Source organism: Corvus cornix, chromosome 8, assembly GCF_000738735.6.
Source record: "Corvus cornix cornix isolate S_Up_H32 chromosome 8, ASM73873v5, whole genome shotgun sequence".
In the NCBI taxonomy this organism is placed as follows: Eukaryota; Metazoa; Chordata; class Aves; order Passeriformes; family Corvidae; genus Corvus; species Corvus cornix.
The window spans coordinates 2,604,306-2,628,518 of record NC_046338.1 but is presented as its reverse complement, the minus strand read 5'-3'; the positions used below and the strand labels follow the sequence as shown (position 1 = coordinate 2,628,518).

The following is a 24,213-nucleotide window of genomic DNA, read 5'->3' as shown; positions in this document are numbered from 1 at the left end:
CTTAGTTAACAAAATAACTTAAAAGTCGCATGCATCAGCCTCTTAATAGTGTTATAATCAATGGGACCCTGGAATGAAAGCCCTAAAAATTACCCCCCACCTCTGCATTCCCCAGGTTTCTGCCGTTGCCAACACAATCCATATGGTGGGCAGTCTCGTCCGGCTCAAGGTGAACACTCAGTTTTTCAGCTCTCAGCATTCTCTTACATGTTCCTGCCGTATTCTCCCCATGGTAAATCCAAGGAACTTTGAAGAAGACACTGTAAAGGAAATAGAATTCATTAATAAATACATTCCTATGATTTTACAGTGGCAAAGCACCCACTGCAGAACAGGTTTATGGCATGGGAAATGCTGTGCCAGAGTTTCTTTGGAGCAAGTCATGGCTATCCATATCAGAGCTGCTCCCTGGCCCACCAGGGAGCCTGGTATTCTCCAGCAGTGGAGCAGGACATCACCAACCTCTGCTTATGGTACTGACAACCTCTTCCCCAGTTTTAGAATCACAGAATCCCAGACTGGTATGGGTTGGAAGGGAGCTTAAAGCTCATCCATTCCACCCCCTGCCATGGGCGGGGACATCTTCCACTCTCCTAGGGTGCTCCAACCTGGCCTTGGACAGTGTCAGGGATCCAGGGGCAGCCACAGCTTCTCTGGGCACCCTGTGCCAGGGCCTCCCCACCCTCACAGGGAAAAATTTCTTGTGTAATATAATCTAAATTTCCCCTCTTTCACTTTGACCCCACTGCTCCTTGTCCTGTCATATGTTCCAAATGCTTTGACCCAAAGGAAGCTCCAGACACCTCAGTGCCCCTGAGGGGGAACCACCAGGGCACCCAGTTTTCATCAAAGTGGTGCAAATGACAGAAAAGCTGGGAGTTCCTGCTCCATCCCCCCGGAGAGGGCAGGCTCTGAAGGTTCACCCCAGCACCACCGGCCTCAGAGCCGTCTCACACACCTGCTCTGAGCACAGCTGTGCATGAGGAGCAGCCACAGGTTCCAAGGGGAGAAACGGTGCTTCTCACAGGGAGCAAAATGCACAGCTCATTTCGTCCTGCTGCTGGCTGGGGACAGGTATTTCCTGATTGCAGCCACCCCCCTGGCAGGACAGGGCACAGAGGACACGCTGGATCCCATCTCCCTCCCTGCCCTGCTGCCCACTAAGTTATGATACTGCAGAGAAAAGAAGGGGGAAAAAAAATATATAAAAATAATTTGGTGCTCAACTTAATCAGACTTGGTCCAAGTCTCAGCTCAAACCAAGGTTAAATAGGCCTGTTCTAAGGTAGGATTTATATAGCAATTACAGTAATGGAAACTGAGCTTTATAATTCTTATACTGCCTAAAATTCTGCTGTGTCATATGCATCTGCAGAGCCCGAGGAATGTGCTGCTCGGAGAGCACTGCAGTCCTGAAAGCAGCCATTCAAATGGATCATGGAGAGTTATTGGGGCACGTGGATGGCCGAGATGTTTATGAAGCACAAAGAGTTACAATCAGAAATCTGGGAAGAGCAAGCAGCTTGTATCTGAGACAAGCAGTGTTTTTTAAAATACTTTATTTTGCTGGGGATGTTGGGAACTAGATCTCCATCAGACACGGCGCAAACAGCATTGAGAGAGTGTCCTTTTTATCCTTGGATTTCTTTCCCTTTGCTGCAGTCTCAGATCCCCAGTGCAAAACGCATCTCAGCCAGACAGAATCCTCGCAGCCACTTTCCAGTTTGCTCTGCTGTGCAAGGAAAAATACCGGTGTGCTAAGTCTGTGCTGTGATAAAGAACAACTTGGGAAGATTTGGGGATCTGATAGGGGGTTTGGCTCCACCTTCAGGAAGCAGAAGGCAGAGAGACAACGCGGGGCTGAGTTTCAGACGCTTCCCGCAGAAACTGGAGCCCGCAGCCGCCTCTTGCTGACATCATTCCTGCCCCTCAAAGGGTCTCTGCTCGGATTTATCACAGATTCCCTGATCTGATGCCGTGATATTTCCACATGGGTGATGCAGCTCTGGAGTCCACCTCCTCCTAGAACTTGAAGAATTAGGGCAGGATGTCCAAAGGCAGCTGGTGCATGGACAAAAAGCGACAAATAGCAGCTTTAAGGTGACAAAAAGTAGGGGTACGTGGGATGCCACAGAACTGTGTCAAACACCATTAGCCATTCACACTGTCAGTGCTGAGGTTCCCCTGCAGAATGTGATTTTCTCTTATAATTCCCAGAGATTAGAAAGGTTCTCTGGGTATCACAGATGGATTGAGAGGAAGAAAGTGGGAAGAGTCTTGATCATATTTCAGTCTAGCAAAACACTTAAGCATATGCCTAAAGTTAAGCTATTTTTTCTCCTCAGATTCAGGCAGAAGATGCAAACAGAACAATCTCTTATATTTCACTTTTTGGCAGACTCTGATGCTGAACCCAGAACAAGGTAGCTGGTTAGAGAGCATGATTTAAATGAATTTAAATGGTGCATTTTTTAAAGAAGCCACATAGTGACCACTTGTAATAATGAAAATGGCAGAGTAGTTAGGGATGACACTGAGTTTGAAAGTCGGTATGATGCATTACTGAAATAATCAGCAAGCATACAATTATCAACAGTCCTATGAGGCAATGGAAATGCTCCTGCTCTTGCCTCTGGAATTTCCCCAGCTGGGTGCTTGAGCACCCAACTTTATTGTATTTAACGTCACTTTCAGGGGGAAGCAGGTTTGAAAAGTGCAGAGCAAGCAGCAGTGCAGAGATGGCCTAAACACCTAATGAATCTAAAAATAAAAAAACCTCAAAAACACAGAGAGGAGATGGGAGCAGACTGAATAGACAGAGCTGTGCAAGCAAATATAACTGAATATACTCCTGAGGAACAAAGGAAACAATCCTTGATGGGGTGACAACAGATGTTCTCCAAAAAAAAATTCTAAGGGAGCATTTCAAACACAAAGACCTTCCTGTGGAGCTGAGAAGTTTTACTGGCAGACATACAGGAATACATCTTTGGAAACAGAATAAAAGCTAACATTTAAGGTGTTATCAGGTCCTGAAAGCAGCAGTGATATCTTCATGTAATAAGTGGTGGGTGGTGGTGGAGAGGGAAACAGTGAGGATAACAAAATACTGTCACAGGAAGTTGCTGTAGCAGAGTTGTGATTTCAGTCCTGGGAGGAATAACCAGTTTGTTCTAAAAACCTCTTTGAAAATGAGCTCTAAACACAAGTGAGAGATGCACAGGTTAACCCAGCTGAAGGAATGCAACCCAGAGCCACTTATTAGTGCAGTCAGCACACTGAAGTGCCACCACTTTGGCACTGTGGGAGCGAATGTGGAGTGCCCAAAGCTGGACGTTTCTCCCAACTATGGCTCCTTCAGATCATGGTTAAGCACACTGCAGAAAATCTTAAACTGGTCATTAAAAATTCAGGGGGGAATAGGACAGTTTGTAGAGTCATTTTTGAAATGACTGAGTTGCAGTGGTAGTTTGGGAAGATCTGGATTTAATGCCTGGCCTGGATCTGCAGCATCTTCAGTGAACAGTTTTTTTAAAGGCTGGGCACCTCAAACTCTGGTTGTAAACTCTGGCATTTATTTTTTCTGTTATTTTTACAGATACAGAGTAATACTTCTCTGCCTTGTTGGAATGTTGAAAGGATTCCTGACTATCTGCAAGGCCAGCAGATATCATTTTATCTGGGAACGAGGCAGGAGGACGACATAGTACATTGTCTAATTATTTTCATTGGTTTGCAACTGTTTTGGGGAAAACAACCCCCAGAGAAGATTATTCCAGTGAAATCAGAACTACAGAAAGACTGGGATGGACAACTTGATTGACAGGAGAAAGCTAAAGCAGGCAGCAACACAAAAAATCATCATTGGATAGACATTTTGATAAATATTACTGCAGCCAATTCATTATTAACACAGTGGGACAGCTTTACATCTCACATCACACTTTTCACAGCCCTTATGGTAAACATGCCATATCTGACAATTACAAGATGAAAACAAAGACCTCACTAACTGTCTCCTGGCCCTGCAGCACTATCTGCTTGCTCAGTTAACCCTCTCTCCACTTCTGCTGCGCAGCTAAACGAGCAGATAGAAACACAGCACGGTGTGTTCACACAGAGAACATAACCCCAGCAGCAGCCCACGGAATTCCCAAAGGTTAAGCCATCTGGGGCACTCATTCCTTAAAGGCTTCCCAGACACGGGAGGGGGTTGTGGCTGAGGTGGGAAGTTGTCAGGACAAGATGTAGGATCAAGGGGAGTTCCTTGTGAAGGAGAGAGAAGTCACCTGTGGCTGTGTCCCGGCTGCGGTGGCAGAGCGGGGCAGCCCCGGCGTGAGCAGCCCTGGATCCCAAACCGGGCTCCAGCAGGGAAGGATCCCACAGCAGCTCTGATTTCCTGGACTGGCTGACACACATCTTCTCTTCCTACACAAACACTGCAGCTTGGACTAGCAGCTCTTCCTCTCTTTGGCTTCTGGGCTTAGCAATCTCATGGACCTCGGAACTAATCATGTTTTCATCTGATTCACACAAAACAGCTCCTGGAATTTTTTACAGATCATGAAGCACAACCTGGATTGCTGAAATCACCAAGCCCTCTGCTACTTGTACACCTGGAGACACATTTTAGAATGGAATCTTGTGTAATAAGGCACCCAAGGCTATTTTTCTATCATAACATCCATGACATCTTCCTATTTTCACAGCTTCATTATCAGCTTCAGGGTTGGAAAAACAAAAAGCAGACAAGTCACAGGATGATCTTAGGAGATTTTATTTGATTCGAACATCTATTTTCCATCCACTTCCTGTCTGTTGTTCAAAGTATTTCAGGGAACAAAACTGATGTGCACAAAGAGCATTCAGTGAGAGAGAGACCAAAGGGAGACAGAACAAATATCAGGCAAGGGAATGGAGCTGACAGAGTGTTCTTGTCTCTTTGAGCCCACAAGGAAAATGCATGGTAGGAAGTATTCCAAAACCACATCTTTCTTGCGTGAAGGAAAGAATTAACGTTAAGCACAAAGTATTCCTTGTGGTTTATTCTCATTACGTGACATGTCAGGTTATGCTGATTTGGGGAAAAAACAGGATTTCTTTACAAAGCCTTCTGTGCACTGGGCTTAATGTGGGTTAAAAAGAGCCTAAACCCCACAAACTGTGCTTTCATAAATCCACTTAGGAATCTCATTTTTGGTAATTCCCTTAAAAATACAGTCTGTGGATATATTAATGACAGGTTCAAAGTTTCACTGGAAAAACAAAAAAATAGCCCAAATTTTGGTAAATAATACAGATTACACTGAAGTTTCTGTGGCGTGGGGTTCTCCCTCAGTTACTGCCAGTTTTCATTAGGAGGTGAAGAGAATGCTTAAAATTGGTCAAATAGCATGAAGACTTTGTTGACATGTTTTCTGTCTCCGTGTGTACCTACTTTTCCTGAAAGGAACATCCAGTGAAATCCTGGTTGTCCAAAAGACTTTGGTCAAACAGCTTTGAAAGACACTGAATTTATTTCACTGCAACACAACTGATCCAAAGTAAGAGCCTTTTAAGGGCTTTAGTCGTACAAAGAATTCACTCTTTCGACACTCCGTAGCTGTAAAACACACACACCAATTTATTTTCAGAAAAAAAAGGCATTTATTTCACTATGGATGGCTGCAAGAGAGGAAAGAAAAAAAAATCAGAATAAGCAGAACAATTATTTCTTTTTCTAACCTCAGGGCACCCCAACATCCACCCTCCTCTTTTGTGATGTGCCATCTACAGTCCTATTTTTTAAGCATCCATATTTCTACTGTTGATCAGCAGTGACCAAATTTTGCAACTTAACCAAAATTTACAGAAATAATTATTTCAATTAACACAAGTTCACTGGCTACACCAGCCTAAGATTTAGGGCTCTTTGGATTTTAACAGGATGGAAAAAAAGGCAGTTTGTGTGGTTTGGGATATTTAAGTTAATTTCCAAACTGCCACATGGACAGAACCCAAGTGTAATCCTGGCCCATCCATGCTAAAACTCCTATCAATTTCAATGGAATAAATATCAGCGTATTTATTATGAACAACTCTCTCTGCAGCTCTCTGTACACTCTGACACAGTTTGCATCAGTGCAAACTGCAACAGTCTGCATTGTTTCACAGATGATACAACTTAGCAACAACCCTGTGCTCCCAGAAACAGAGCAGTCCCAAAGTTCCACCTTTGAGGTCAACTTGTTCACGTGAGGAACTTTCACATTTTATCCTCTTTGTTCACCGTGCATTTGATATGCTGTTCTGACGAGGGGTAATCAGTAAGTCCTCAGCAACTCCAGTGGACCACTGGATCCAGCTGTAAAAACAAGCTGCACCTATGGATTTGTGCCACTTCCTGCCAGAGTTAGGGATAGGTCTGCATTTTCCTGAAGGTTGCATTGGTGATGGTGAGCCGGGTCAGCCTGGCCCCATAATAATCGATGATGTAACTGGAGCCATCGGAAGGGCCAACGATCTGCAACAGAAAAAAGAACCAAGACTTTTCAATATGAAGTGAAATATATACTTTGTGCTAATGTCTCAATTACTGCTAATTTTCCCATCATAAAATTAGTCATGCTTAATTAGTCAAACAGAAACTAGATTTATTTTGAAGTTATGCTGCAGTTTAACTGTTTTAGCGAGCGCTGTCTCAGAAGGAACATTTCCCCTGGGCTTCTAATCAACCAAATTACAGCCAGGCACTGGGACTCGGCTAATCCGATGAGGATTTGAGGCACAAAACCAGCCTAACAAATGAGTGGGCTCCAAACCACTTTTCCTGAACAAAGGAGGGTCGGCAGCAGAGAATTAGGCTGATGACAAGAGTCTTTGAAATACTGAACAGGTAAGGAATGAAGAGAAGGAGGAAAGATCACGGAGTTTTTGTTCTGGGAGTGCTAAATTGATGTGGAGCCACCAGGGAGATCAACAAGGAGAGATGAAAGATACTCTCAACTGGATGTGTAAGTGCTCTGAGGCAAGATCACCGCGACAGCAGAGAAAGGAATTTGAGAATGCACACAAAAGACATATACAAAGTGCACACTTTTAAAATATTTCCCTACAAACCCATAGAAAAAACCTCCCATATCCACAGTGGCTTTTGAGTTCATCGTAGCCAATTTGCAATTCATGCTAAATGGCTGCTGCTCTGTTGAATAAAACAATTTGGCAATTTCATGATGTCACAGGATGTCACTCCAGCTGGGGATTTAACCCTCATGAATCCCTCACAGCTGTCAGGTGATGCTGGAGTTGAATTTGGAGGAGAGGTGGAAAATGAAAGTGGTAACGTCTTCTTTCATCAGCATAAAGCATGTGCAAACACAGAACCTGAGGATTCTGGGAACAGTAGGACATCTCATGCTGAGTCCAACACTCTGCCTCACATAAAGAGGTTCTGACCATGTGGATTTATGGTGCTATGGCTTCCAAGCTATTAATTGTAAGTATTTATAGATGGCTAATTTTTAATTCCAACAGCAAATATATTGATATTTTGTGTCTATATTCTACAACATCAATCTACAAGCAGAGCCAAAATAAATGCCTTGATTTTTCAATACCCAATGGTCCTTAAGGCCAAAATACTACCAAAGTGTTAGTAATCAAATCAAAGCTTAAAAAAACACAATTTGGATCTTGTTTTGAAAGCCCTGACTTACCTGCATTGAAATAAGTATGAAATCAATTAGGCTCCCAATTCCACAAAACCCTACAGTGCAGAACTTTAACAAACCTAAAAAAGAAAAGTAAAATTTAATGTAGCTTTAAGCAATCACCGGATTTAATCAGTGGTGGCAATAACATCCAAACTCTCTCCTCATCCCACAAAATGTGTGTGTTTATATATATATATATATACCTCTATCTAGAAGCAGACCTAAAGTTAAATGTCGTTAATTATTAGGGAAAAAAATAAACCACATATTCATATTTCTACATCCTGAACGCACTTTAAAGATTTTAAATATTAACAATTGATTTTTTTTTTTATGTATAAATATTCTTACACAAGGAAAGGCAGAAGTTGATAATCAGGTTACTGAAATATTCCTTTCACTGAGGCACAGACAGAAAAATCCCAACTTGAGCTGCAAAATTTGCTTATGAATAGAAAGAGACTTTCTACCACCTCACGAGATGCAGCACATACTGATTTGATTTTCAGAACATGCAACTTTGGAAAACAATCCTTTGTATAATTTTTATATTTTTGCTGAAATATGAATTTATTTTGAATACATATAAAAATAGATAAACACTTCTTTTTAACTGGTATTCAAAAATGTTGGGTTTTATACAAATAAATGAAAGAATAATAGAAAATACATGGGAATAGCAACTGACAGATGAATGTTTTATTGGAAGTTGTCCTGCAAGGCAGACTTCATCTGGAAAATGCCTTAAGAAAAAAGAGGCTGCCTTCAAATTTATTTTTAATATCAATAATTTCTTGTACAATGAAGGTAATCCAGTGAGAACTATATCTATTACGAGTCTTATTTCAGGCAAACATCTTGGTTAATTCCTCTCTCCAAAGCAGCAACGTGTCCCACAAACCACCTCCTCTCCCCCAGGCCTGTTTATGGGGCTGCATATGGGGCAGAGGAGAGGAATAACTGCATGCACACTGCAGGAGGAGCATCCCACTGTCTGGATTTGTCTCTCATGCAAGAAAAGTCCCTGGGCATCCTTCCCTCTTAGGCCCTGGCACAGGCTGCCCAGAGCAGCTGTGGCTGCCCCTGGATCCCTGGGAGTGCCCAAGGCCAGGCTGGATGGAGCTCTGCACAACCTGAAGGTATCCCTGCCCGTGGAACATGCCAGCTGGGATTTTGGGAACCCAGCAGATTTCTTACCACTGCTGCAGCTCGACTTTACTTAAGGAACTGGATGGAGGAGAACTGTTTCTGAACCAGGCATTTATTTCTGGAGTGCAGGGTAAAGTTGGGTTTTTTCTTCCTCCTCACTTCCCTCCCCACAAGCAGATCACACTGAGAAAATAAACTGCTCTAAAGCATGGAGGGAAAAAATAGTGTTGTTCTGCAGTAATAACTCATGGTTTAGTTCACAGTGTGTGGGAGAGGAAGAGGTTGCCTTCCTGATTTCTTCATACTCAATAGCTTGTTTGTATTTGTGTGCTCTTTAAACAAAAGAGAAGGAAAAAAATAAACCAAAGAGTATTTACAGTCTTCATTACACTTGCAAAAAAGATTTCAATGTTGTTAACCTTTCTTAACCATTTTTTGCCAAGGCAGAGATGACCTAAAAAATCCCTAATCAGCCACTGTAAAGGAATCCAATATGTTGATTTTTATTCTCTTCTGCTCTTACCTATTTGCTTTTCCCTTCTTTACCTTTCAACAGATTGAAAACTTGGCTTTGGAATTTTAAATACTAACTTTGGCTACTGGCTACAGTATAATCCAGTAGGGTTAAAGCATCAGGCATAAAGAATTTCTATAAAAGAATTAAGGATTTATGAATCTGTATTTCCACAATATATTAAAAAATAATTATGGCAAATTATTATTTCAAATCCAGTGGTACAACAAAATAATGCACCTTATTGACTGTTTTGAAAAATGTATCTTTTTGTAAAACAGATGGACAAAGTAAATGCTAATTACAGAATCTCAGGGATAAAAGACATGGATGTTAATCAAGATTATAGAGAAGGACAGATAATGTCATTAAAAAGAGTTGGCATTTAATGGGCAGAAACTCAAAATTTCTGGCTGAAGTGACAGCAACATACACAGCTTTTTCCACATCATTGCTCCATCCTATCTATACTTAAATTCACTCCCTTTGTCCAGCTCAGAAATAAGGCCAGTGAAGGCAGTTCTAACATAATAAGGTATTTCCATTACTTAAAAGCCAGTGGCACCATCATCCTGGGAATCAGGTCCTAAAAACATCAACCAGAGAGAGAAAGGTCTATTAAAATCCCAGCTTCTGCAGAATTGTTACTAACACCATGACTTATCTTGAAGGTGTGCATTTGCCAGAGTAAATTGCATCTCCCAAAACACCAGGTCTCCAGTAAAATTTGTCTACTTTTTTCCTGGTGAAGTCAAGCTTCATTTAAGGCTGGAACATGAGGCAAAGCTACTTCTGCTCCAGTGCCTCATGAAGAATGCTGTGGTAAACATCAACGCAAAGCAAAACTTGGAGTAGCAATAACCACATTTGCTTATTAGGATTTTATCTGCTGGACACTCTATCTCCATTTGTCACCACTCCAACAGAAGAGTAGGCTGAGGATAATGCAGCATTTTACCTCACTTGACCATGAAGTAAGGATTCTAGTTGTAAATATTGAAACTGTGGCTGTCAGCCTTCATTACTCAAAATATGAGTATACACATACAACTCAGTCATAACAATAAGCTTTACCTCAAAGCAAAAAATTAAGGAATAAACTTACCTAATGCAGGATAGCCTAGATAAAATCTATCTGCTCCCAACCATCCAAGAAATAAGGACAGAGCCACTGCCACTTTGTAGGAGTATCCATTTCTGCCAAAAGAAACAAGCAATGTAGATAATGACTGCAAAATATCTCCACTCATACTTTTGACTGTTAAAGTAGTGACTCATTTTCCTGCTGCTCCAGTTTTAAAAAAAAACAACAGACTTGTTATTTATCTTCAATTAACGGCCATGGAATTGATAATGTTAAGCTTTCAAACTGGGAAGGCATCCTCCATAAAGGAACCTCAGCTGCTGCAACTCAAGTGTACTCTTGCAGAATACAGATTATTCTGAAACTAAATGATAATTTCTTGTCAAGACATAATTCAGTTGCTGATCCATCCCCAGCTTCACAGAGCACTTCCTAACAGTTCAGCCCTACTGAGACAAGCCCAGGAAGCCAGGAGGTGTGTGAACACTGTCTGCAGGCATTAGTCTCACACGCAGCCAAATCGAGAGGAACAGGACAGACAGGTGAGACGTCAGCAGAGACAGTAATTGCCATGAGATCTGAAGGAGAAATGAACCATGGCCACCGGCTGAAGAAGCTGCAGGAAGGATTCAACAAAAAAGAGTAAGTCATGTATTCACTCATTACACTGTAAATGGCACAAACTCACAATGAAAAGAACTGTTGACAGTACAAAGATGCACAGGGGTAGAGAGGCACTCTCAAGTTAAGCTTCCCATGGTTAGTCATACAAAATAAACAGACAGAACAGACTTTTTCAGATTTATCCTAATTGGAACCATTCTTGCCAACAGCTGGAGCAATGCAACCACCAAACCACCTGTTACTGCAGTCCCTGCTGGAGAACTTTGCACTAATAAGGGAGCTAAAAACATATCGCTCTCAATGCTGGAATTGCTGCCTTGGCGAACAGAGAGCTTCTGAACAGCAAACCCAAATGTAATTAGAACTGAAAAATATTCAATAATTCACTGTTTTGATACGTGCACTACTACGTGCCAGCAATTATTTAATAGGCCCAAATTAAACTCTCGGTTGACAGTTGAATAAAACAGTCTCAAAAAGGACAGTAGCTGACAGAAGTCCAAGCACTTCTATTAAGCATTTTCAATGCCAAGTAGAGACCTACCTTTTTTGCTTATTATCTAAATTTACTGACTTTAAAACCTAATGGCAACATAAAGTGATTAAATCATGACTCTTACCTCAGTATTTGTTACTTGGTGTTTATTAGCAACACGGAACACACAGGGCATTCCTGGAACCTAATGTAACGTAAATTATCATCTTTAGAACCGTCTTGTTTCCACTGTAAAGAACACTAATGGGTTTATTTAAAACTTGAGGTAAACTGTTGGAAATTGTTTATCAACTACAAAGTGTCAACAGCCCTCCAAGGACACTAAAGCATAAAAAGAGCTGTTACATAAAAAAATGCGAACACGGTTTAATTTTGCTCCTGATCACAGCTAGTAATAAGCCGAGCCCTTGCTATGCACTGAGATGCTTCTGAAAGCAGAACAGTTTCTGCAGCCTTGTCAACATCAAACTGACAGGCAGAAGAAATCCAGTATGAAGGGGAAGCATGAAAACACTGTAACAAACAGGGCTGCATCCTCTCTTGTGTTTCCTTTGCCTTACTCCTTCAGATAAAAAACATGCACAAAGATTAAACCAGTGAGTAGGAAAATGTCACATCCCAGGCATCTGAAGGAATTTCTACAACTGGGTGAAAGAGGCAATTTCTTGTCAGTTCCTCTTTTGATTTTTTTTTTTGCTTCTCAGCCTCATCCAACCTTTATTTTTCCTGCATGCATTTCTTCCAGCTGCCATGTTACAAATGTTTCCTCCCAGCTCTTCCACAGCAGCTAACAAAAGCAGGTGCTTGCTCTTTCAGGGTCTCTTGGCTCTGCTCAAAGACCTGTCCACACTGAACCCCATGAATTTCACAGAGAAACATTTCATGGCCTCCTTCCCTGGAATGGCAACACTTGAACAATGGACATTTCAAGTCTGCAGCATCAGGGCCAGTACATATTAAGTAAAATATATGATAGATGCTCATCTGGGGGATTCTAGAATTTGGCCAAAAAATAAGATCACCTCCAAAACATCAAATTAAAGCCAAACCTAAGCAATCCTGACTCCCAGTACTTCTTTGTCAGAACAACCTTACAAGCTTTTCCTTGAATTATTACTGGGAGTAAATGAACTTGAGCACATCCACTCACACAAACATGTAACATCTACTGGTCTTGCTCTAAAATAACTGGATCCCAGAACTTAGCCAAAACTAAATTACTGTTTTGGCTAAGGACAACGTGCTGATTTGTCCTTTCCAAAAGCTGGGGATAGAGATTCACCTGCTGTCCCCATGCTGGGACAATCCTGCCATAGGAAGATGCCTTCTCAAACTAATTTTCTGGTTAAATGATGTGCAGTTATTTCTACAGTTACAGTTTCTACCAAAACTCAGGTAAGATGCTGGAAAATCTCCAAAAAGCAGTAGAAAAGGCAGGGCTATTGTTGTAATATTAAGCTGGAGATTCCTGCTTAAAACAATATTTCTAACACTTATGTGACATTCGAAGTGCCTCATAAAAGGTCTATCAGTAACTGGACCACTTTTTAAATAAGTGCACAGATGAAGGATGGTGATATTAATCTTGCTGCCATTTTTTACTGGTTTTAGGACATTATGAAGGACATGCTTGTGTAACTCTATCTACATTCACAGTTGTATTTTACTGGAATTTTCAGTCCAAGAAAGGTTCTCTTCTCTTTCTGCCATACTAGCAGTTGTGGGACTAGAAAAGTCACAGCAAGTTTTTTTGGCAGTGTAACCATTGAGTATTCATCATAAATAACAGTCATGATCAAGTAATAGATACTGTAAGAAGGATCACATTTCTCTGCCTACAGACCTGGATTTTAATAAATAAATGTAAAGAAAAGCTACCTTTAAAAAACATTTCTAGAAAATATACTAAACCAAAAATATATGTATACAAAAAACCTCCAAACATAAGAATTGCCATCTAATCTAAAGAGGAAACAATTTCATTAAATTAATATAGCTCATCTTCTTCTCAGTCCCCATCACAGATGGGACTGAAACACAATTGTTTCTGGACAAAAATGTGACTGACGTCTACTTTGTGGGCATTTAAATTTGATTAGATGTAATAATATGTTTTCTTCAGTTTGCTGAGCTTTGACTGCTGAGAAGACTAAATACAGAGAAAATATTTATAAAACTAAGGGGCAGAGCTGTACTTCTGAGTTAGGCAAATTACTAAGCAGCAAGTAGCACATCAGAGTTATTTGCCCACTAGAGTGACAGGGAGCACCCAGTATCAACGGAGTTTTAATTTCCAAAGATTCCAGTAGGACAAAAGAGAAAGGTTCCAGTGTGAATCCCAGAAAAACGGGAAACAAATGGTAGTGACAGGTGCTGGCTGATCATTAGCACTGGCCAGTTGGAACATTTATTGGTATCCAGAGCTCTCCATCACTCACGACGTGCTTCAGAAAAACGAGGTCCATCATTCACATACAGAAAACAGGCTCTTAAAAGACACAGCGGATTGGATTAAACATAAAAGTTATTCCAAAATAGAGAACAGTTTCTCCTATAGATTTTGGGGGTAACTGCAGAGATCCTGAAGCTCCCCTGAAATTCATGCATAATAGAACTTCAGCTGCAGCTACAGGCACGCTTTGAACTGGCATGAACCACTGAGCAGCAGAGCCCTGTCCAGCCCTCCTTTGTCCTCTCCGATTTATCCTTGAGTCACCCTCATCCCCGTGCTGGCACAAGCACTTGAAGCCACTGTCCTGTGACTCAAACTGGGGAACTGATCCAAGTCAGCTCAAGCCCAGAGCAGCTCCCTGATGTCCTGGGGTCTGTCAGGGAAGGGGATGGAGGGTGTCCCCAACAGCTCCTTCCAGCAACTGTGCTGATTTTAAGCACATATGAAATGTGGCCTCAGCATTTGGAGCAAAATTTTGCCAAGCTAAAGTATGAAGTAAAGCAAAGGTAAAGTAATAAGGTAAAGCAAAGAGATAAAAATAACTAAACAACAACAAAAAAGCACTGGCAGAGACAGATTTCCTGAACATGCATGTTCAGAGCAACCTGGTCTAGTGGAAGGTATTCCTGGCCATGGCAGGGGGATGGAATGAGATGGGCTTCAAGGTTCCTCCCAATCCAAACCATTCCATGACCCTGTGTTGCATCCTTATAGTGTTTATTAGAGGATTAACTACTGGGCAAAATGTGCATGGTTCTGTTTTACTTCTATTTTCCTTCTGCCAACACATCATACAGTTTTGGACAAACTTCAGATTTTCAAAACCAAAGAGTACTCACACATTGCGACACTCAATAGGCTTGTAAAATCCAACTTCATGTCCCGTGAAGACTTTCTCTATGCCAAGGTGATCTTTGCAAGTAATATTTGGTGCTGGCAGACATTGAACTGAGGACAAAAAATGATTTGAAATTAAGCAGTAACTGACACTCAGAGCAGTTTTCTGACAACACACAAGTGAAACAAATTAAGTTCTACTGCGCAACAGTCTTGATACAAAGCACAGTTCACACACAATTACTTGTTTAAAAATACTTTTTAAGCCAGTCCTACCACTAACTTGCAGTTTTTCCTTGCTACATATTAAGCAAAGTATACAAACCTAATTGCTGCCCCAATTCTTTTGTATTTTCCACTCTGGCTTCAATATGAGTCAATGAGAAATCTGAACCTGATGTACAGAAAACATTTTCATCATGAAAACAGTCAAACATTGGAACAGGTTGTCCAGAGGAGCCATGCCATTACCATCCCTGGAGGGTTTCAAGATCTGACTGCACAAAGCCCTGAGCAACCTGGTTGGAATTCAGTGCCAGCACTGTTTTGAGCAGGAGGCTGGACTACACAACTTCCTGAGGAGTCTTTCTACCCAAATTATTCCATTATTCTTGACTCTTAGGGGAACCAAAGTGGAAAGCACAGCTGAAAGTCACACCTGCTAAAAGCTTGCAATACATTACCAGAATACTAGTCACTCTCCAATGCTGTAGTCTGTTGTTTTAAGGGAAAAAAAATCAGTCCTTTACCCACTTTCTATCAGCTTTCAGTACTTGTGAGTCCTGTTGGTTAATTCCAACAAAACTGCAAGCCAGGTTTAACATTCCTTCCAGATATTCCAGTAATACACACAGGCAAGAGATGGATATTTTTTAATGCCCATCTATGCTGCATGGAAACAAAGAAATAAAATAGTATTTGAGTTATGTCTGGACTTAACTGCTATAAAATCTTACATGGATTATATACCCCATCCCTGGAAGTGTCCAAGGCCAGGTTGGACAGGACTTGGAGCAAGCTGGGACAGTGGGAGGTGTCCCTGCCCATGGCAGGGGGTGGAACAAGATGAGCTTTAAGGTCCCTTCCAACCCAAACCATTCCATGATGCTACTGATCAATATGCCTAATCTAAGGCTATTACAAAAAACCACATTATTTCTTGTAAAGTAAATTAAGCAAAGAATTTTTTCTGTTATTAGAAGAAACCCAGCGCAGTTAAAATATATTGATACAGGAAAAGCCACAGTTTTCTTCTCAGTGTCACTCCAAAGACCCCAAACCTTCTACTCAATGACACCACTTTGATGCTTTGAATTAAAGCCCTGTTTGTCTGGGTGAGGGATCCCAGAAAGTGATGAGAAATTGCAGTGTTTCAAGCATGATCCAGAAATTAACTTTTTATTACTTAATAATACTGAAAAAATAAGAAAATTCAAATACTCTGAGGACAATCTAAAAACTGGTGGGTGTGTGTGTAAAACTGCTACACAAAGAAAACAGTGTTAATTAATTCAGCAACTTGTTCTACTCTGAAGCTCATCTCCTGTTCAAAAGTGCAGTGTATTAAATACAATCACATGGCAAACAGTTAAATAACTGATAATCTTGAGTAGTGATCTATCTCAAACTATGCAATATTCTTTCTGCTCTCTGACTGTCCATTTAGAATCAGGGACACAATGTCAAAATGATGGAAAGAACTGAAAAAACTTTTAAAAGGATCCATTTTGCAAAGTATTTTCATCCAGTGCCTGATATTGTCTGGAAAGCCTTCACTATCCCAGAAGAAAATCATTCAGCACTTATAGGAAGCAAAATATGAAAGACCACAAGCACACACATGAATTTTGTGGACTCCCCATCCCTGGCAGTGTCCAAGGCCAGGCTGGACGGGGCTTGGAGCAACCTGGGCTAGTGGAAGGTGTCCCTGCCCATGGCAAGGGGTGGGACTGGATGAGCTTTAAGGTCCCTCCCAACACAAACTATTCTGTAATTCCATGATTTTAAAACAAGGGTGCACATAAAGCGAAATTGCTGTGCTATCAAACACAGACCGTTTATTTCAATGCCTGAGAACACCAAAGAAGTTAAGCACAGGTAGGAAACCAAGTAATCAATTTATGAATTTTTCTGTTGTACTCTGAAGTATGTCAGAACTGAACATCAAATAAAAATGTGCTTTCAAAATAGAACCTCACGCACCAAAACCTGGTGATGATGGAAGGCACAATGTTGCATTAAGAAAAAGACCCTAAAAAATTAGAAGATTTTGAAGGCTGTTCTGTCACATGTCAATTCTTTTAATAATTATATGCAAAATCAGTATGACAGGAATGGTTTGTTTTAATCACAGTAGTGCAGGACAGAGCCTAAAGGGTGTAACATACATTGAAGAGATTTACCAGAAACCTCACTTACAAAAGTACCAATCAGAGACAGTGTATTTATTCATTTCTAGTAGAGTACCCAATCCACACAAGTGTTTTGGGCTTTCAGACTAATGATATTACTAATCCCATCTTTAATAAAGCTCAGCTAGTAGATATAGGAATGCGTAAATTGAACACTTCCTTGAAAAAAAGGTAGTTAATCAATATATAAGTTAGAAATCCTTACCATATGCCGTGTGATTTGTGCAATTCATTGGTTCTTGTGTGCTATTGTCTATTTTAGGCTCATCACACATATACGTTCAGGTAATTGAGGAAAATAGTTCTCATATCAAACACTACAACAGGTTTAACAGTAATTTATTCCACCCTCTTTAAACCCCGAGGATTTAAGATGCACCTTGATGTTGGTTCCTACCCAGCCCCCAAAAGAGAAGCAGCACATTACCATGCAGCAAATCTGCTAATCCAATTTAATACACCAATATATCGCATAAGCCCCACGTTTAATTAGTGCTGCAGTCAGCACTACCTAAAGGAGCTACACTATTTATCAGTTACAGCCTCTGTATTTGGAGGCAACAAGGTAGCACATGCCTCATCTGGTCTTGTTTCCTTATTTAAATACCACAGTGCCTTGAAATTGAGGCATTTGGTTGAGAAAATTTAATCTACAGGAACAGACAAAATTCTACGAATGCGTAAAAATGAGCATATGAAGCGCCAGGAATTTGGTGCAGGAACAAACTGAGTAGGAACTGACTTCCAGAGGTCTCAACTCCCACAGCCAAGTAAAGCAGGAGATGAAGTGAGTTTTTTCCAAGATTTGCTTTCCTGACACTTTTGATCATCAAAAACTTGTCAGCTGCCATCAACCAGCATGTTCTGGGGAGGGCAAGAGGTGCCTTGGAAAGCCAGGAGCCTCACACCTCCTGCTCCCTGTGCACTGCATAGAAACACATTATTTTGTAATAAAATGGCAAAGTCTCCACGTCTCGCTCCAGAGTCCTGCAAATAATAAATAAGGCAGAGTGGTAGCAGACCGGACTCTCTCATCCCATGGGAATCTCTTTGAAGGACACCCCAAGCGTGCACCGGGGCACACACAGTATCACCAGAAATCACGAAATTAATTAGGTTGGAAAAGCCCTCTGAGACCATCGAGTCCAACCCGTGACCGATGCCCACACTGTCACCCAGACAACAGCACTGAGTGCCACAGCCAGTCGTTCTTTGAACACCTCCAGGGACGGAACTCCGCCACATCCCTGGCGAGCCCCTTCCGATGTCTAATCACCCTTTTTGTGAAGAAATTTCTCCTGATGTTCAACCGGAGCCTCCCCTGGCGCAGCTTGAGGCCGTGACCTCTATTCCCACACCCTGAGGAGCCCTCTCCCGCTCCTGCCAGCCGAGACCCTCTAAGGGCTCCCAACCTGAGGCTTTCCCTCATCCCACCTTCCCCCCGCCCTGCCCGGCACTTCACGGCCCCCACTGCCCCTTCCCCTCCCCACGAGCGGTGCCCCCCGCTCACACCGGGCCCGTCGCCACAACAACAGCCCCCGATCCGACCGCGGCCCCGGCCCGGCCCCGCTCAGGATATTGCCCCAGCCGCAGCTCCTCGCACTTGAGCGGCGGCTCCGAGCCCGCTGCTCCCTCCAGGGCTGCGAACCAGAGGAGAAGCAGGACCAGCGCCTCAGCCGCGCCGCTCCGGGCGGCCATGACGGCACCGCCGCCGCCGTCAGCTGACGCGGGGAGGAGCGGAGCGGCCCCGCCGCGGGGAGAGCCCGTGCTAGCCGCGAGGAGAAACGGAGGGGGACCCCGAGGTGTTCGTGGGGTGCTGAGGGAGTGGGTTGGGCTTTTTGCGGGGCTTAAGTGTTTTTTGGGGTGGTGGGGAGGCTGACCTCATTAAATATGGCGGCCGAGGCCGCGCTGAGGGCAGAGCGCGCCCGTACTCAAGATGGCGCTCGCAGGGCCCGGCGGAGGGACGGGCGGGGTCGCGCCCCGAGTAAAGATGGCCGCGCCCGCCGCCGGCACCGGCCACGCGTTTGCCCGCAGCTAAGATGTCGGGCGTTCGGGGCCGCGGCCCCGCGGCGGTGCGGGGATAGCGGGGGACCCGTGAGGAGCCCTGAGGCGGCTCTCGGAGCGGGGCTTGGGCCGCTCCGGGTGCTGGCACCGCGGGCGGGACGCGCCCTGAACCGAGCGGCGGGGCCGGGTGAGGGAGGAACATGAGGTGAACCCTCCCCGCTCTTCCAGACACCGACGCTATAGCCTTGGCCCACCCGCTGAAATCGCACCTCTGCGTGTCCCCAGTGGTGTCTGGAGTTTGCTGGGTACTTGAAAAATAAGTTGGAAAAGCCCAGCCGAAGTTAAAGGGGTGACCTGCCAAACCTGGTTAACCCGGACTGGACAACCCCCGTCATCCAGGTGGGCCTGGTGTGCTGATACTGTGTTCAGCATGCCCACAGCAGTCGGATTAGAGAAATAATTTCAAATTCTTCCCTATTTTCACATAAAACTGTGACTGCATTGTTAAAAATGCTGTTTATTTCAATTTTTAAATGAGTACTGAATTCCTGAAGCAGGCAAGCTTTTATCTTCATCCGCCTTTGCTCTTCGTAAGGTATTTTGTGGTGATTACAAACCTTTTCCTTTTCTCACTACCTTGACAGCTATTTATTTTTCTATTGTGATTATTTCAGGTTTTTCTAGTGTTTGAAGGCATCAATTTTCCACTTATGAACTGCTAGGGATCCTGGAGTGTTTATAGGAGATGGAGAAGTCATTTGGAGGAAACACACCCAGGAGAGGCAACACCACTGTCCTAAGTTTACATCTGCTCAAGAAGCGTTTCCTGAAAAACAAGTAGGGACCTAAAAACTGAAAAACTGAACCTAACAAGCTGGGAAAGCAACTCTGAAATAGTACTTAGGAGAACATCATCGTTGCCCATCCCTTCTGGAAGTCTTTTGGGTTTTCTGGGCATTCTTTTGGTGCACGGTGACTTGTCTGGAGCCTGTCAGTACCAAAGAAGGGTTTGTCCCAGTCCCAAATATTCCAAGAATCCGTGGAAACGCAGATTAAAAACGTGTGGATGGCTGACAAAGAGCTCAGCCAGCAATGTGAAATATTGCCATCTAACAGCTTTTTGGGAGATGCGTGTAAACTGAATTGGCAGCCTGGAGTTCAGCAGGCAAAGTATGCAAATGAAAATTGATACTCCTCGCAGCAACTGGAAGCGAAAGGGCAGGGCCGGAGCACGCTCCGGGATGAACTCAGCCCTCGGAGATGGAGACAGAGGTGCACTGATGGGAAAAGTGCCCGGCTCTTCTGTCGGCGGCGCGTCCCTCGGATGGATAAATACACCACTCGCTGTTCATCACTGTCAAGAAAATTGTCACTTCTCACGAGCGCCACATTAATTAAAACTGAGAGTAAGGACTGGGAAGTTGAGCGTTCAGAATCCTTTGAAAGGGGGATGGAATGGTGTGTTCTTAGCGTGTCGCGTGCTCTGGTGCAACTGCTGCTGCTCAGTGAAACGAAACGGGTGCCAGAATGAGGGGAAATCAATCTGAACTCATGAGAAATTGATTTCCAAACCTCTTGTAGCCCTTACCCTGTGCAACCAACAGGGCTGTGTAAGGTCAGCAGATGGGCTCGTGAAACTGTGTAGCAGAATAAAAATTGTATTTATCTACTTTAATTTGACTATTTTATGTGTGTACATATGTAATTTTAAAAAGTCAGAAAGCAGACTAATGTACAGGTTTCAGAATGCACACAGTTCACCCAATTAACTTCAACTAAAATGGTGCCTGTTCAGTATTTCGTGATTAGCAGGAGGAAAATTTTACTTTTATTGCCATCCTGGGCAACGTTCTGTGTGGTGGAAGTCACAGAGACATGGTGTGTTTTGGGGTGCTGTAGGGGAAGTCTTGCAATCCCTTTACTCCATACGAGTTTTCCTACGGTTTTTTGCCATTCCCTTCTGTGAAGTGGTGGGGGCTGTGCTGCTGAAGCTGAGCAGAGCACATTATTATACAAGTATTATTATACACAGTTCACCCGAGGATGTACACCCGTGTGTGCAAAGGGGAGTTAACTCCTGCAGCAAAGCCCTTGCACCAAGCCGCCTCTACGTGCCCCTCTGTGGGGAGTTCAAAACATAGAATCACAGAGTATCATGAGTCTGGACATCGATGTGCTGCAAATAAATGAAAAATAAGCTTTGCTACAATATTTACACACGCGGTTTGCCTTCACTGGGGAAGCTGGAGGCCACATGACAGGTTCAAACTATCATCTATAAACAGGCTGACGGGTCAAGGCTCACCTGGAAATTGATTAAAAAGTTAATTTCGGCCCTGAAATCCTGCGGTGGCCAGAGCCCGTGTCCCGCTGGAGCGCGGCCCGCGGCCGGCCGAGCGCTGCCCCCGCGGGCGCGGCGGAGCCGGGAGGGGCCGAGTCCCGGCCGTCCCTCGGGAGGCGGCTCTCCCGCCGCGCCGCCCCGGCTTCCTGCGCCGCAGGTGAGCCGGGATCGCCCCTCGCTTCCCGCTTCCGCCCAGGTGAGCGCCGGCGGCCATCCGCCGCTCCCGGCATCCCGCCGCTCCCGGCACCCCGGCATCCCGCCCCCGGCGCCACCGCCGCCTCCCGCCCGCAGGTACCGCGCCCGCCCCGGGAATGGCACGGATGGGGTGGGATGCGATGGGAGGGAGGGGGGCACGGACAGTCGGCGTGGTGCGAGGGCTCTGCTGCAGGAGTTAATTCCCCTTCGGACACGGCGGTGTGGATTATCGGGTGAAATGCGCGCATAAATATCTAAAGGGGATAAATATCTGTGTTTATCTGTAATAAGTATTCCAGCCTGCCAAGAGGATGGAGCCGGGCTCTGCCTGGTGGCGCCAAGCAATAGTACAAGGGGCAGTGGGTAGAAAGTGATGCCCAGGAAGTTCTGCCTGGATGTGAGGATGAACTTCTTCCCTGTGCGGGTGACAGAGCACTGGAACAGATTGTCCAGAGAGGGTGTGGAGTCTCCCTCACTGGGGGCATTCCAGAACCATCTGGACACATTCCTGTACCTTGTGCTCTGGGATGGCCCTGCTTGAGCAGAGAGGTTGGACCAGATAACCCAACTGTGGTTCCTTCCAGCCTGACCTCTCCTGGGGTTCTCTAAGTGTTTCCAACAGTCTCCTGCTTCCAGAGCCAGACCCGTATTTTGCTGTGAACACCAGCTTGACCAGTATAGCCGTGGCCAGGATACCAGGCTGCGCTCACCCAGAGACCCCCAACTGAAAGCCATTCTGGCACCGGGGACCTCGACAAGTCCCTGACACCCCAGTAAAGACAGGGTAGGGCTGCATGGCTCCCGATGGCAGCCAAAGGCTCTCATGGCACTGGTTTCATCCTGGTGTTGTGTTGTTGTGCAAACAGTTTCCATTGCTCTGAGAGGCTGGCTCAGGAGGAGGAGAGGAGGGAAGTAACACACCTGTTGCGACACTTCCCCTCAAGTGCCTGTCAATCCGGAGATTCTTAGCAGAGCAGGTTTTTACTTTGTTTACAGGTGGTTAATAGGAAAACAGTTCTTCTGCATTCCTTGTTAATTTTTGACCCTTGTAAGTTCAGCGTGGTTCCCGGTCTAACAGCTCTGTTCCCCATGAAGTGTAATTTGTTAGCTATGTACACTGTCATCAAAGTACCTAGGATTTATTGGCAATGACAATATTTAGATACTGGAAACGAGTTTTCCATGAGAACAGGTTTCTGAGACTGTGTTTTTGCTTCGTGGAGAGCAGCTTTGGCTTGAGCTCTCTCTTCTATTAGACAACAGAGAACCCACACTGGCACTTCCCTAGAGGCTGAAGTCCACAGGAATTCAGGTTCTGCTTGCTATAAAAGTTACCATGCCTGGAGAGTGAGTAAGGCTCCTCTTGATCTGCATTGAGACTGGTAATCACAGGTGCAGAGTGCTGGGTTTTCGTTACTTTCCTCCTCCTCTAGTCACTAATCATCTGTAAAACTCAGGCTGCCCACGCAGTATTTTTTTATTTTTAACAATATTTTGCTGTGACCCACTGTACCCTGGAGAAGTGTGGTGTATCTGTGTTCAGGTACTCACAGAACTATTCAGTTTTTTTCCTTCTTTCAAGTGCCTGGAGCAGTCAGTGTGTGCTCAACAGCATTTTTATAAATCCTGCAGCGTTGCACAGAGCAGAGGTGGTTTCATAGGAAAGGTGTGTATGTGCTATGCTTGGTATGACTGAATTTTACTGTACAGTATAAGTAAAACTGACCATAACATGTAGGATAGCAAAATCTGTGTTAGAATAGTGTTTTTTCACAGTATGGAGTCGCTTGATGGCACGTAAACTACAAAATATTGAATATCTGAAGTTACAGCTGATGTCTTGTGAGGACAGTTTAGGATTAAGATCACACTAACAAATGCTGTTTTCCCTGGCTTTTGCTTTTATCAGCGGTTAAACTGAAACTTTCCAAGTTAGAGGTCTCGGTGATGAGGAGGATGATACGCACTGTATTAGTCACTCCTGATAACAGGGCCAGGAAAAATTCCAACTGCATTAGTGCAGAAAGGTGACTTTGGATTGGGATGAGCCCTCTGGCTGTTCCTGTGGCAGGCTGCTGAGGCTGGCCATTTTAGAAGCCTTTGAGAAATAGCAGCAGTTAGTTAGCACTTGTGGGTTTTAATATCCCAAAAGGTTTCAGCCAGGCTGAGTGGGGAGAACATCCCATGAGGCCGTACTTTTCCTGGAGGGATGCAGGTTGTTGGAGGCCAGGTTGAAAGACACGAAGCAGAAGCGGTTGTGGATGAGTGGGGAAAAATGGGCAGAAGAATCTCTGCTGGCTGAACCATGTCCTCTTCCAAACCCCAGCAGCAAAGCCTCAATTTCCATCTTCCAGCAGCCCTTTGTGGAGAGCAGGTGCTTGTCAAGGCTGCTGATGGGATGTGGGGATGTCATGT

At 44.0% G+C, this 24,213-nt stretch overlaps 2 protein-coding genes and 1 long non-coding RNA gene across 5 annotated transcripts in view; 2 read left to right on the top strand and 1 right to left on the bottom strand.

Moving 5' to 3' along the window:
- Window positions 1-4,761: 4,761 nt before the first annotated feature.
- TM2D1 (TM2 domain containing 1) lies at window positions 4,762-19,073 on the bottom strand. Its single transcript, XM_039556115.1, has 6 exons — window positions 18,838-19,073; window positions 17,464-17,537; window positions 14,850-14,958; window positions 10,460-10,551; window positions 7,695-7,768; window positions 4,762-6,502 (listed from the first exon to the last, which is right to left on the bottom strand). Exons 1-6 carry the CDS (start codon window positions 18,954-18,956, stop codon window positions 6,392-6,394), a joined length of 579 nt encoding a protein of 192 aa, XP_039412049.1. The 5' UTR covers window positions 18,957-19,073; the 3' UTR covers window positions 4,762-6,391.
- A 96-nt stretch (window positions 19,074-19,169) lies between these two features.
- Window positions 19,170-20,937, top strand: LOC104695145. The gene is made up of 2 exons (XR_752802.3): window positions 19,170-19,661; window positions 19,937-20,937. It is a non-coding gene; the product is annotated as an uncharacterized LOC104695145 (long non-coding RNA).
- Window positions 20,938-21,772: 835 nt separating this feature from the next.
- PATJ (PATJ crumbs cell polarity complex component) overlaps window positions 21,773-24,213 on the top strand; it is a 140,000-nt gene continuing 137,559 nt past the window's right edge. For 2 of the 3 annotated variants that reach the window (XM_039555942.1, XM_039555941.1), the window contains exon 1: window positions 21,774-21,894. The gene's annotated coding sequence lies outside the window, so the exon portion shown is untranslated. Of the gene's footprint in view, window positions 21,895-24,213 lie in introns of all 3 variants that reach the window. The other variant, XM_039555943.1, reaches the window with a different exon arrangement.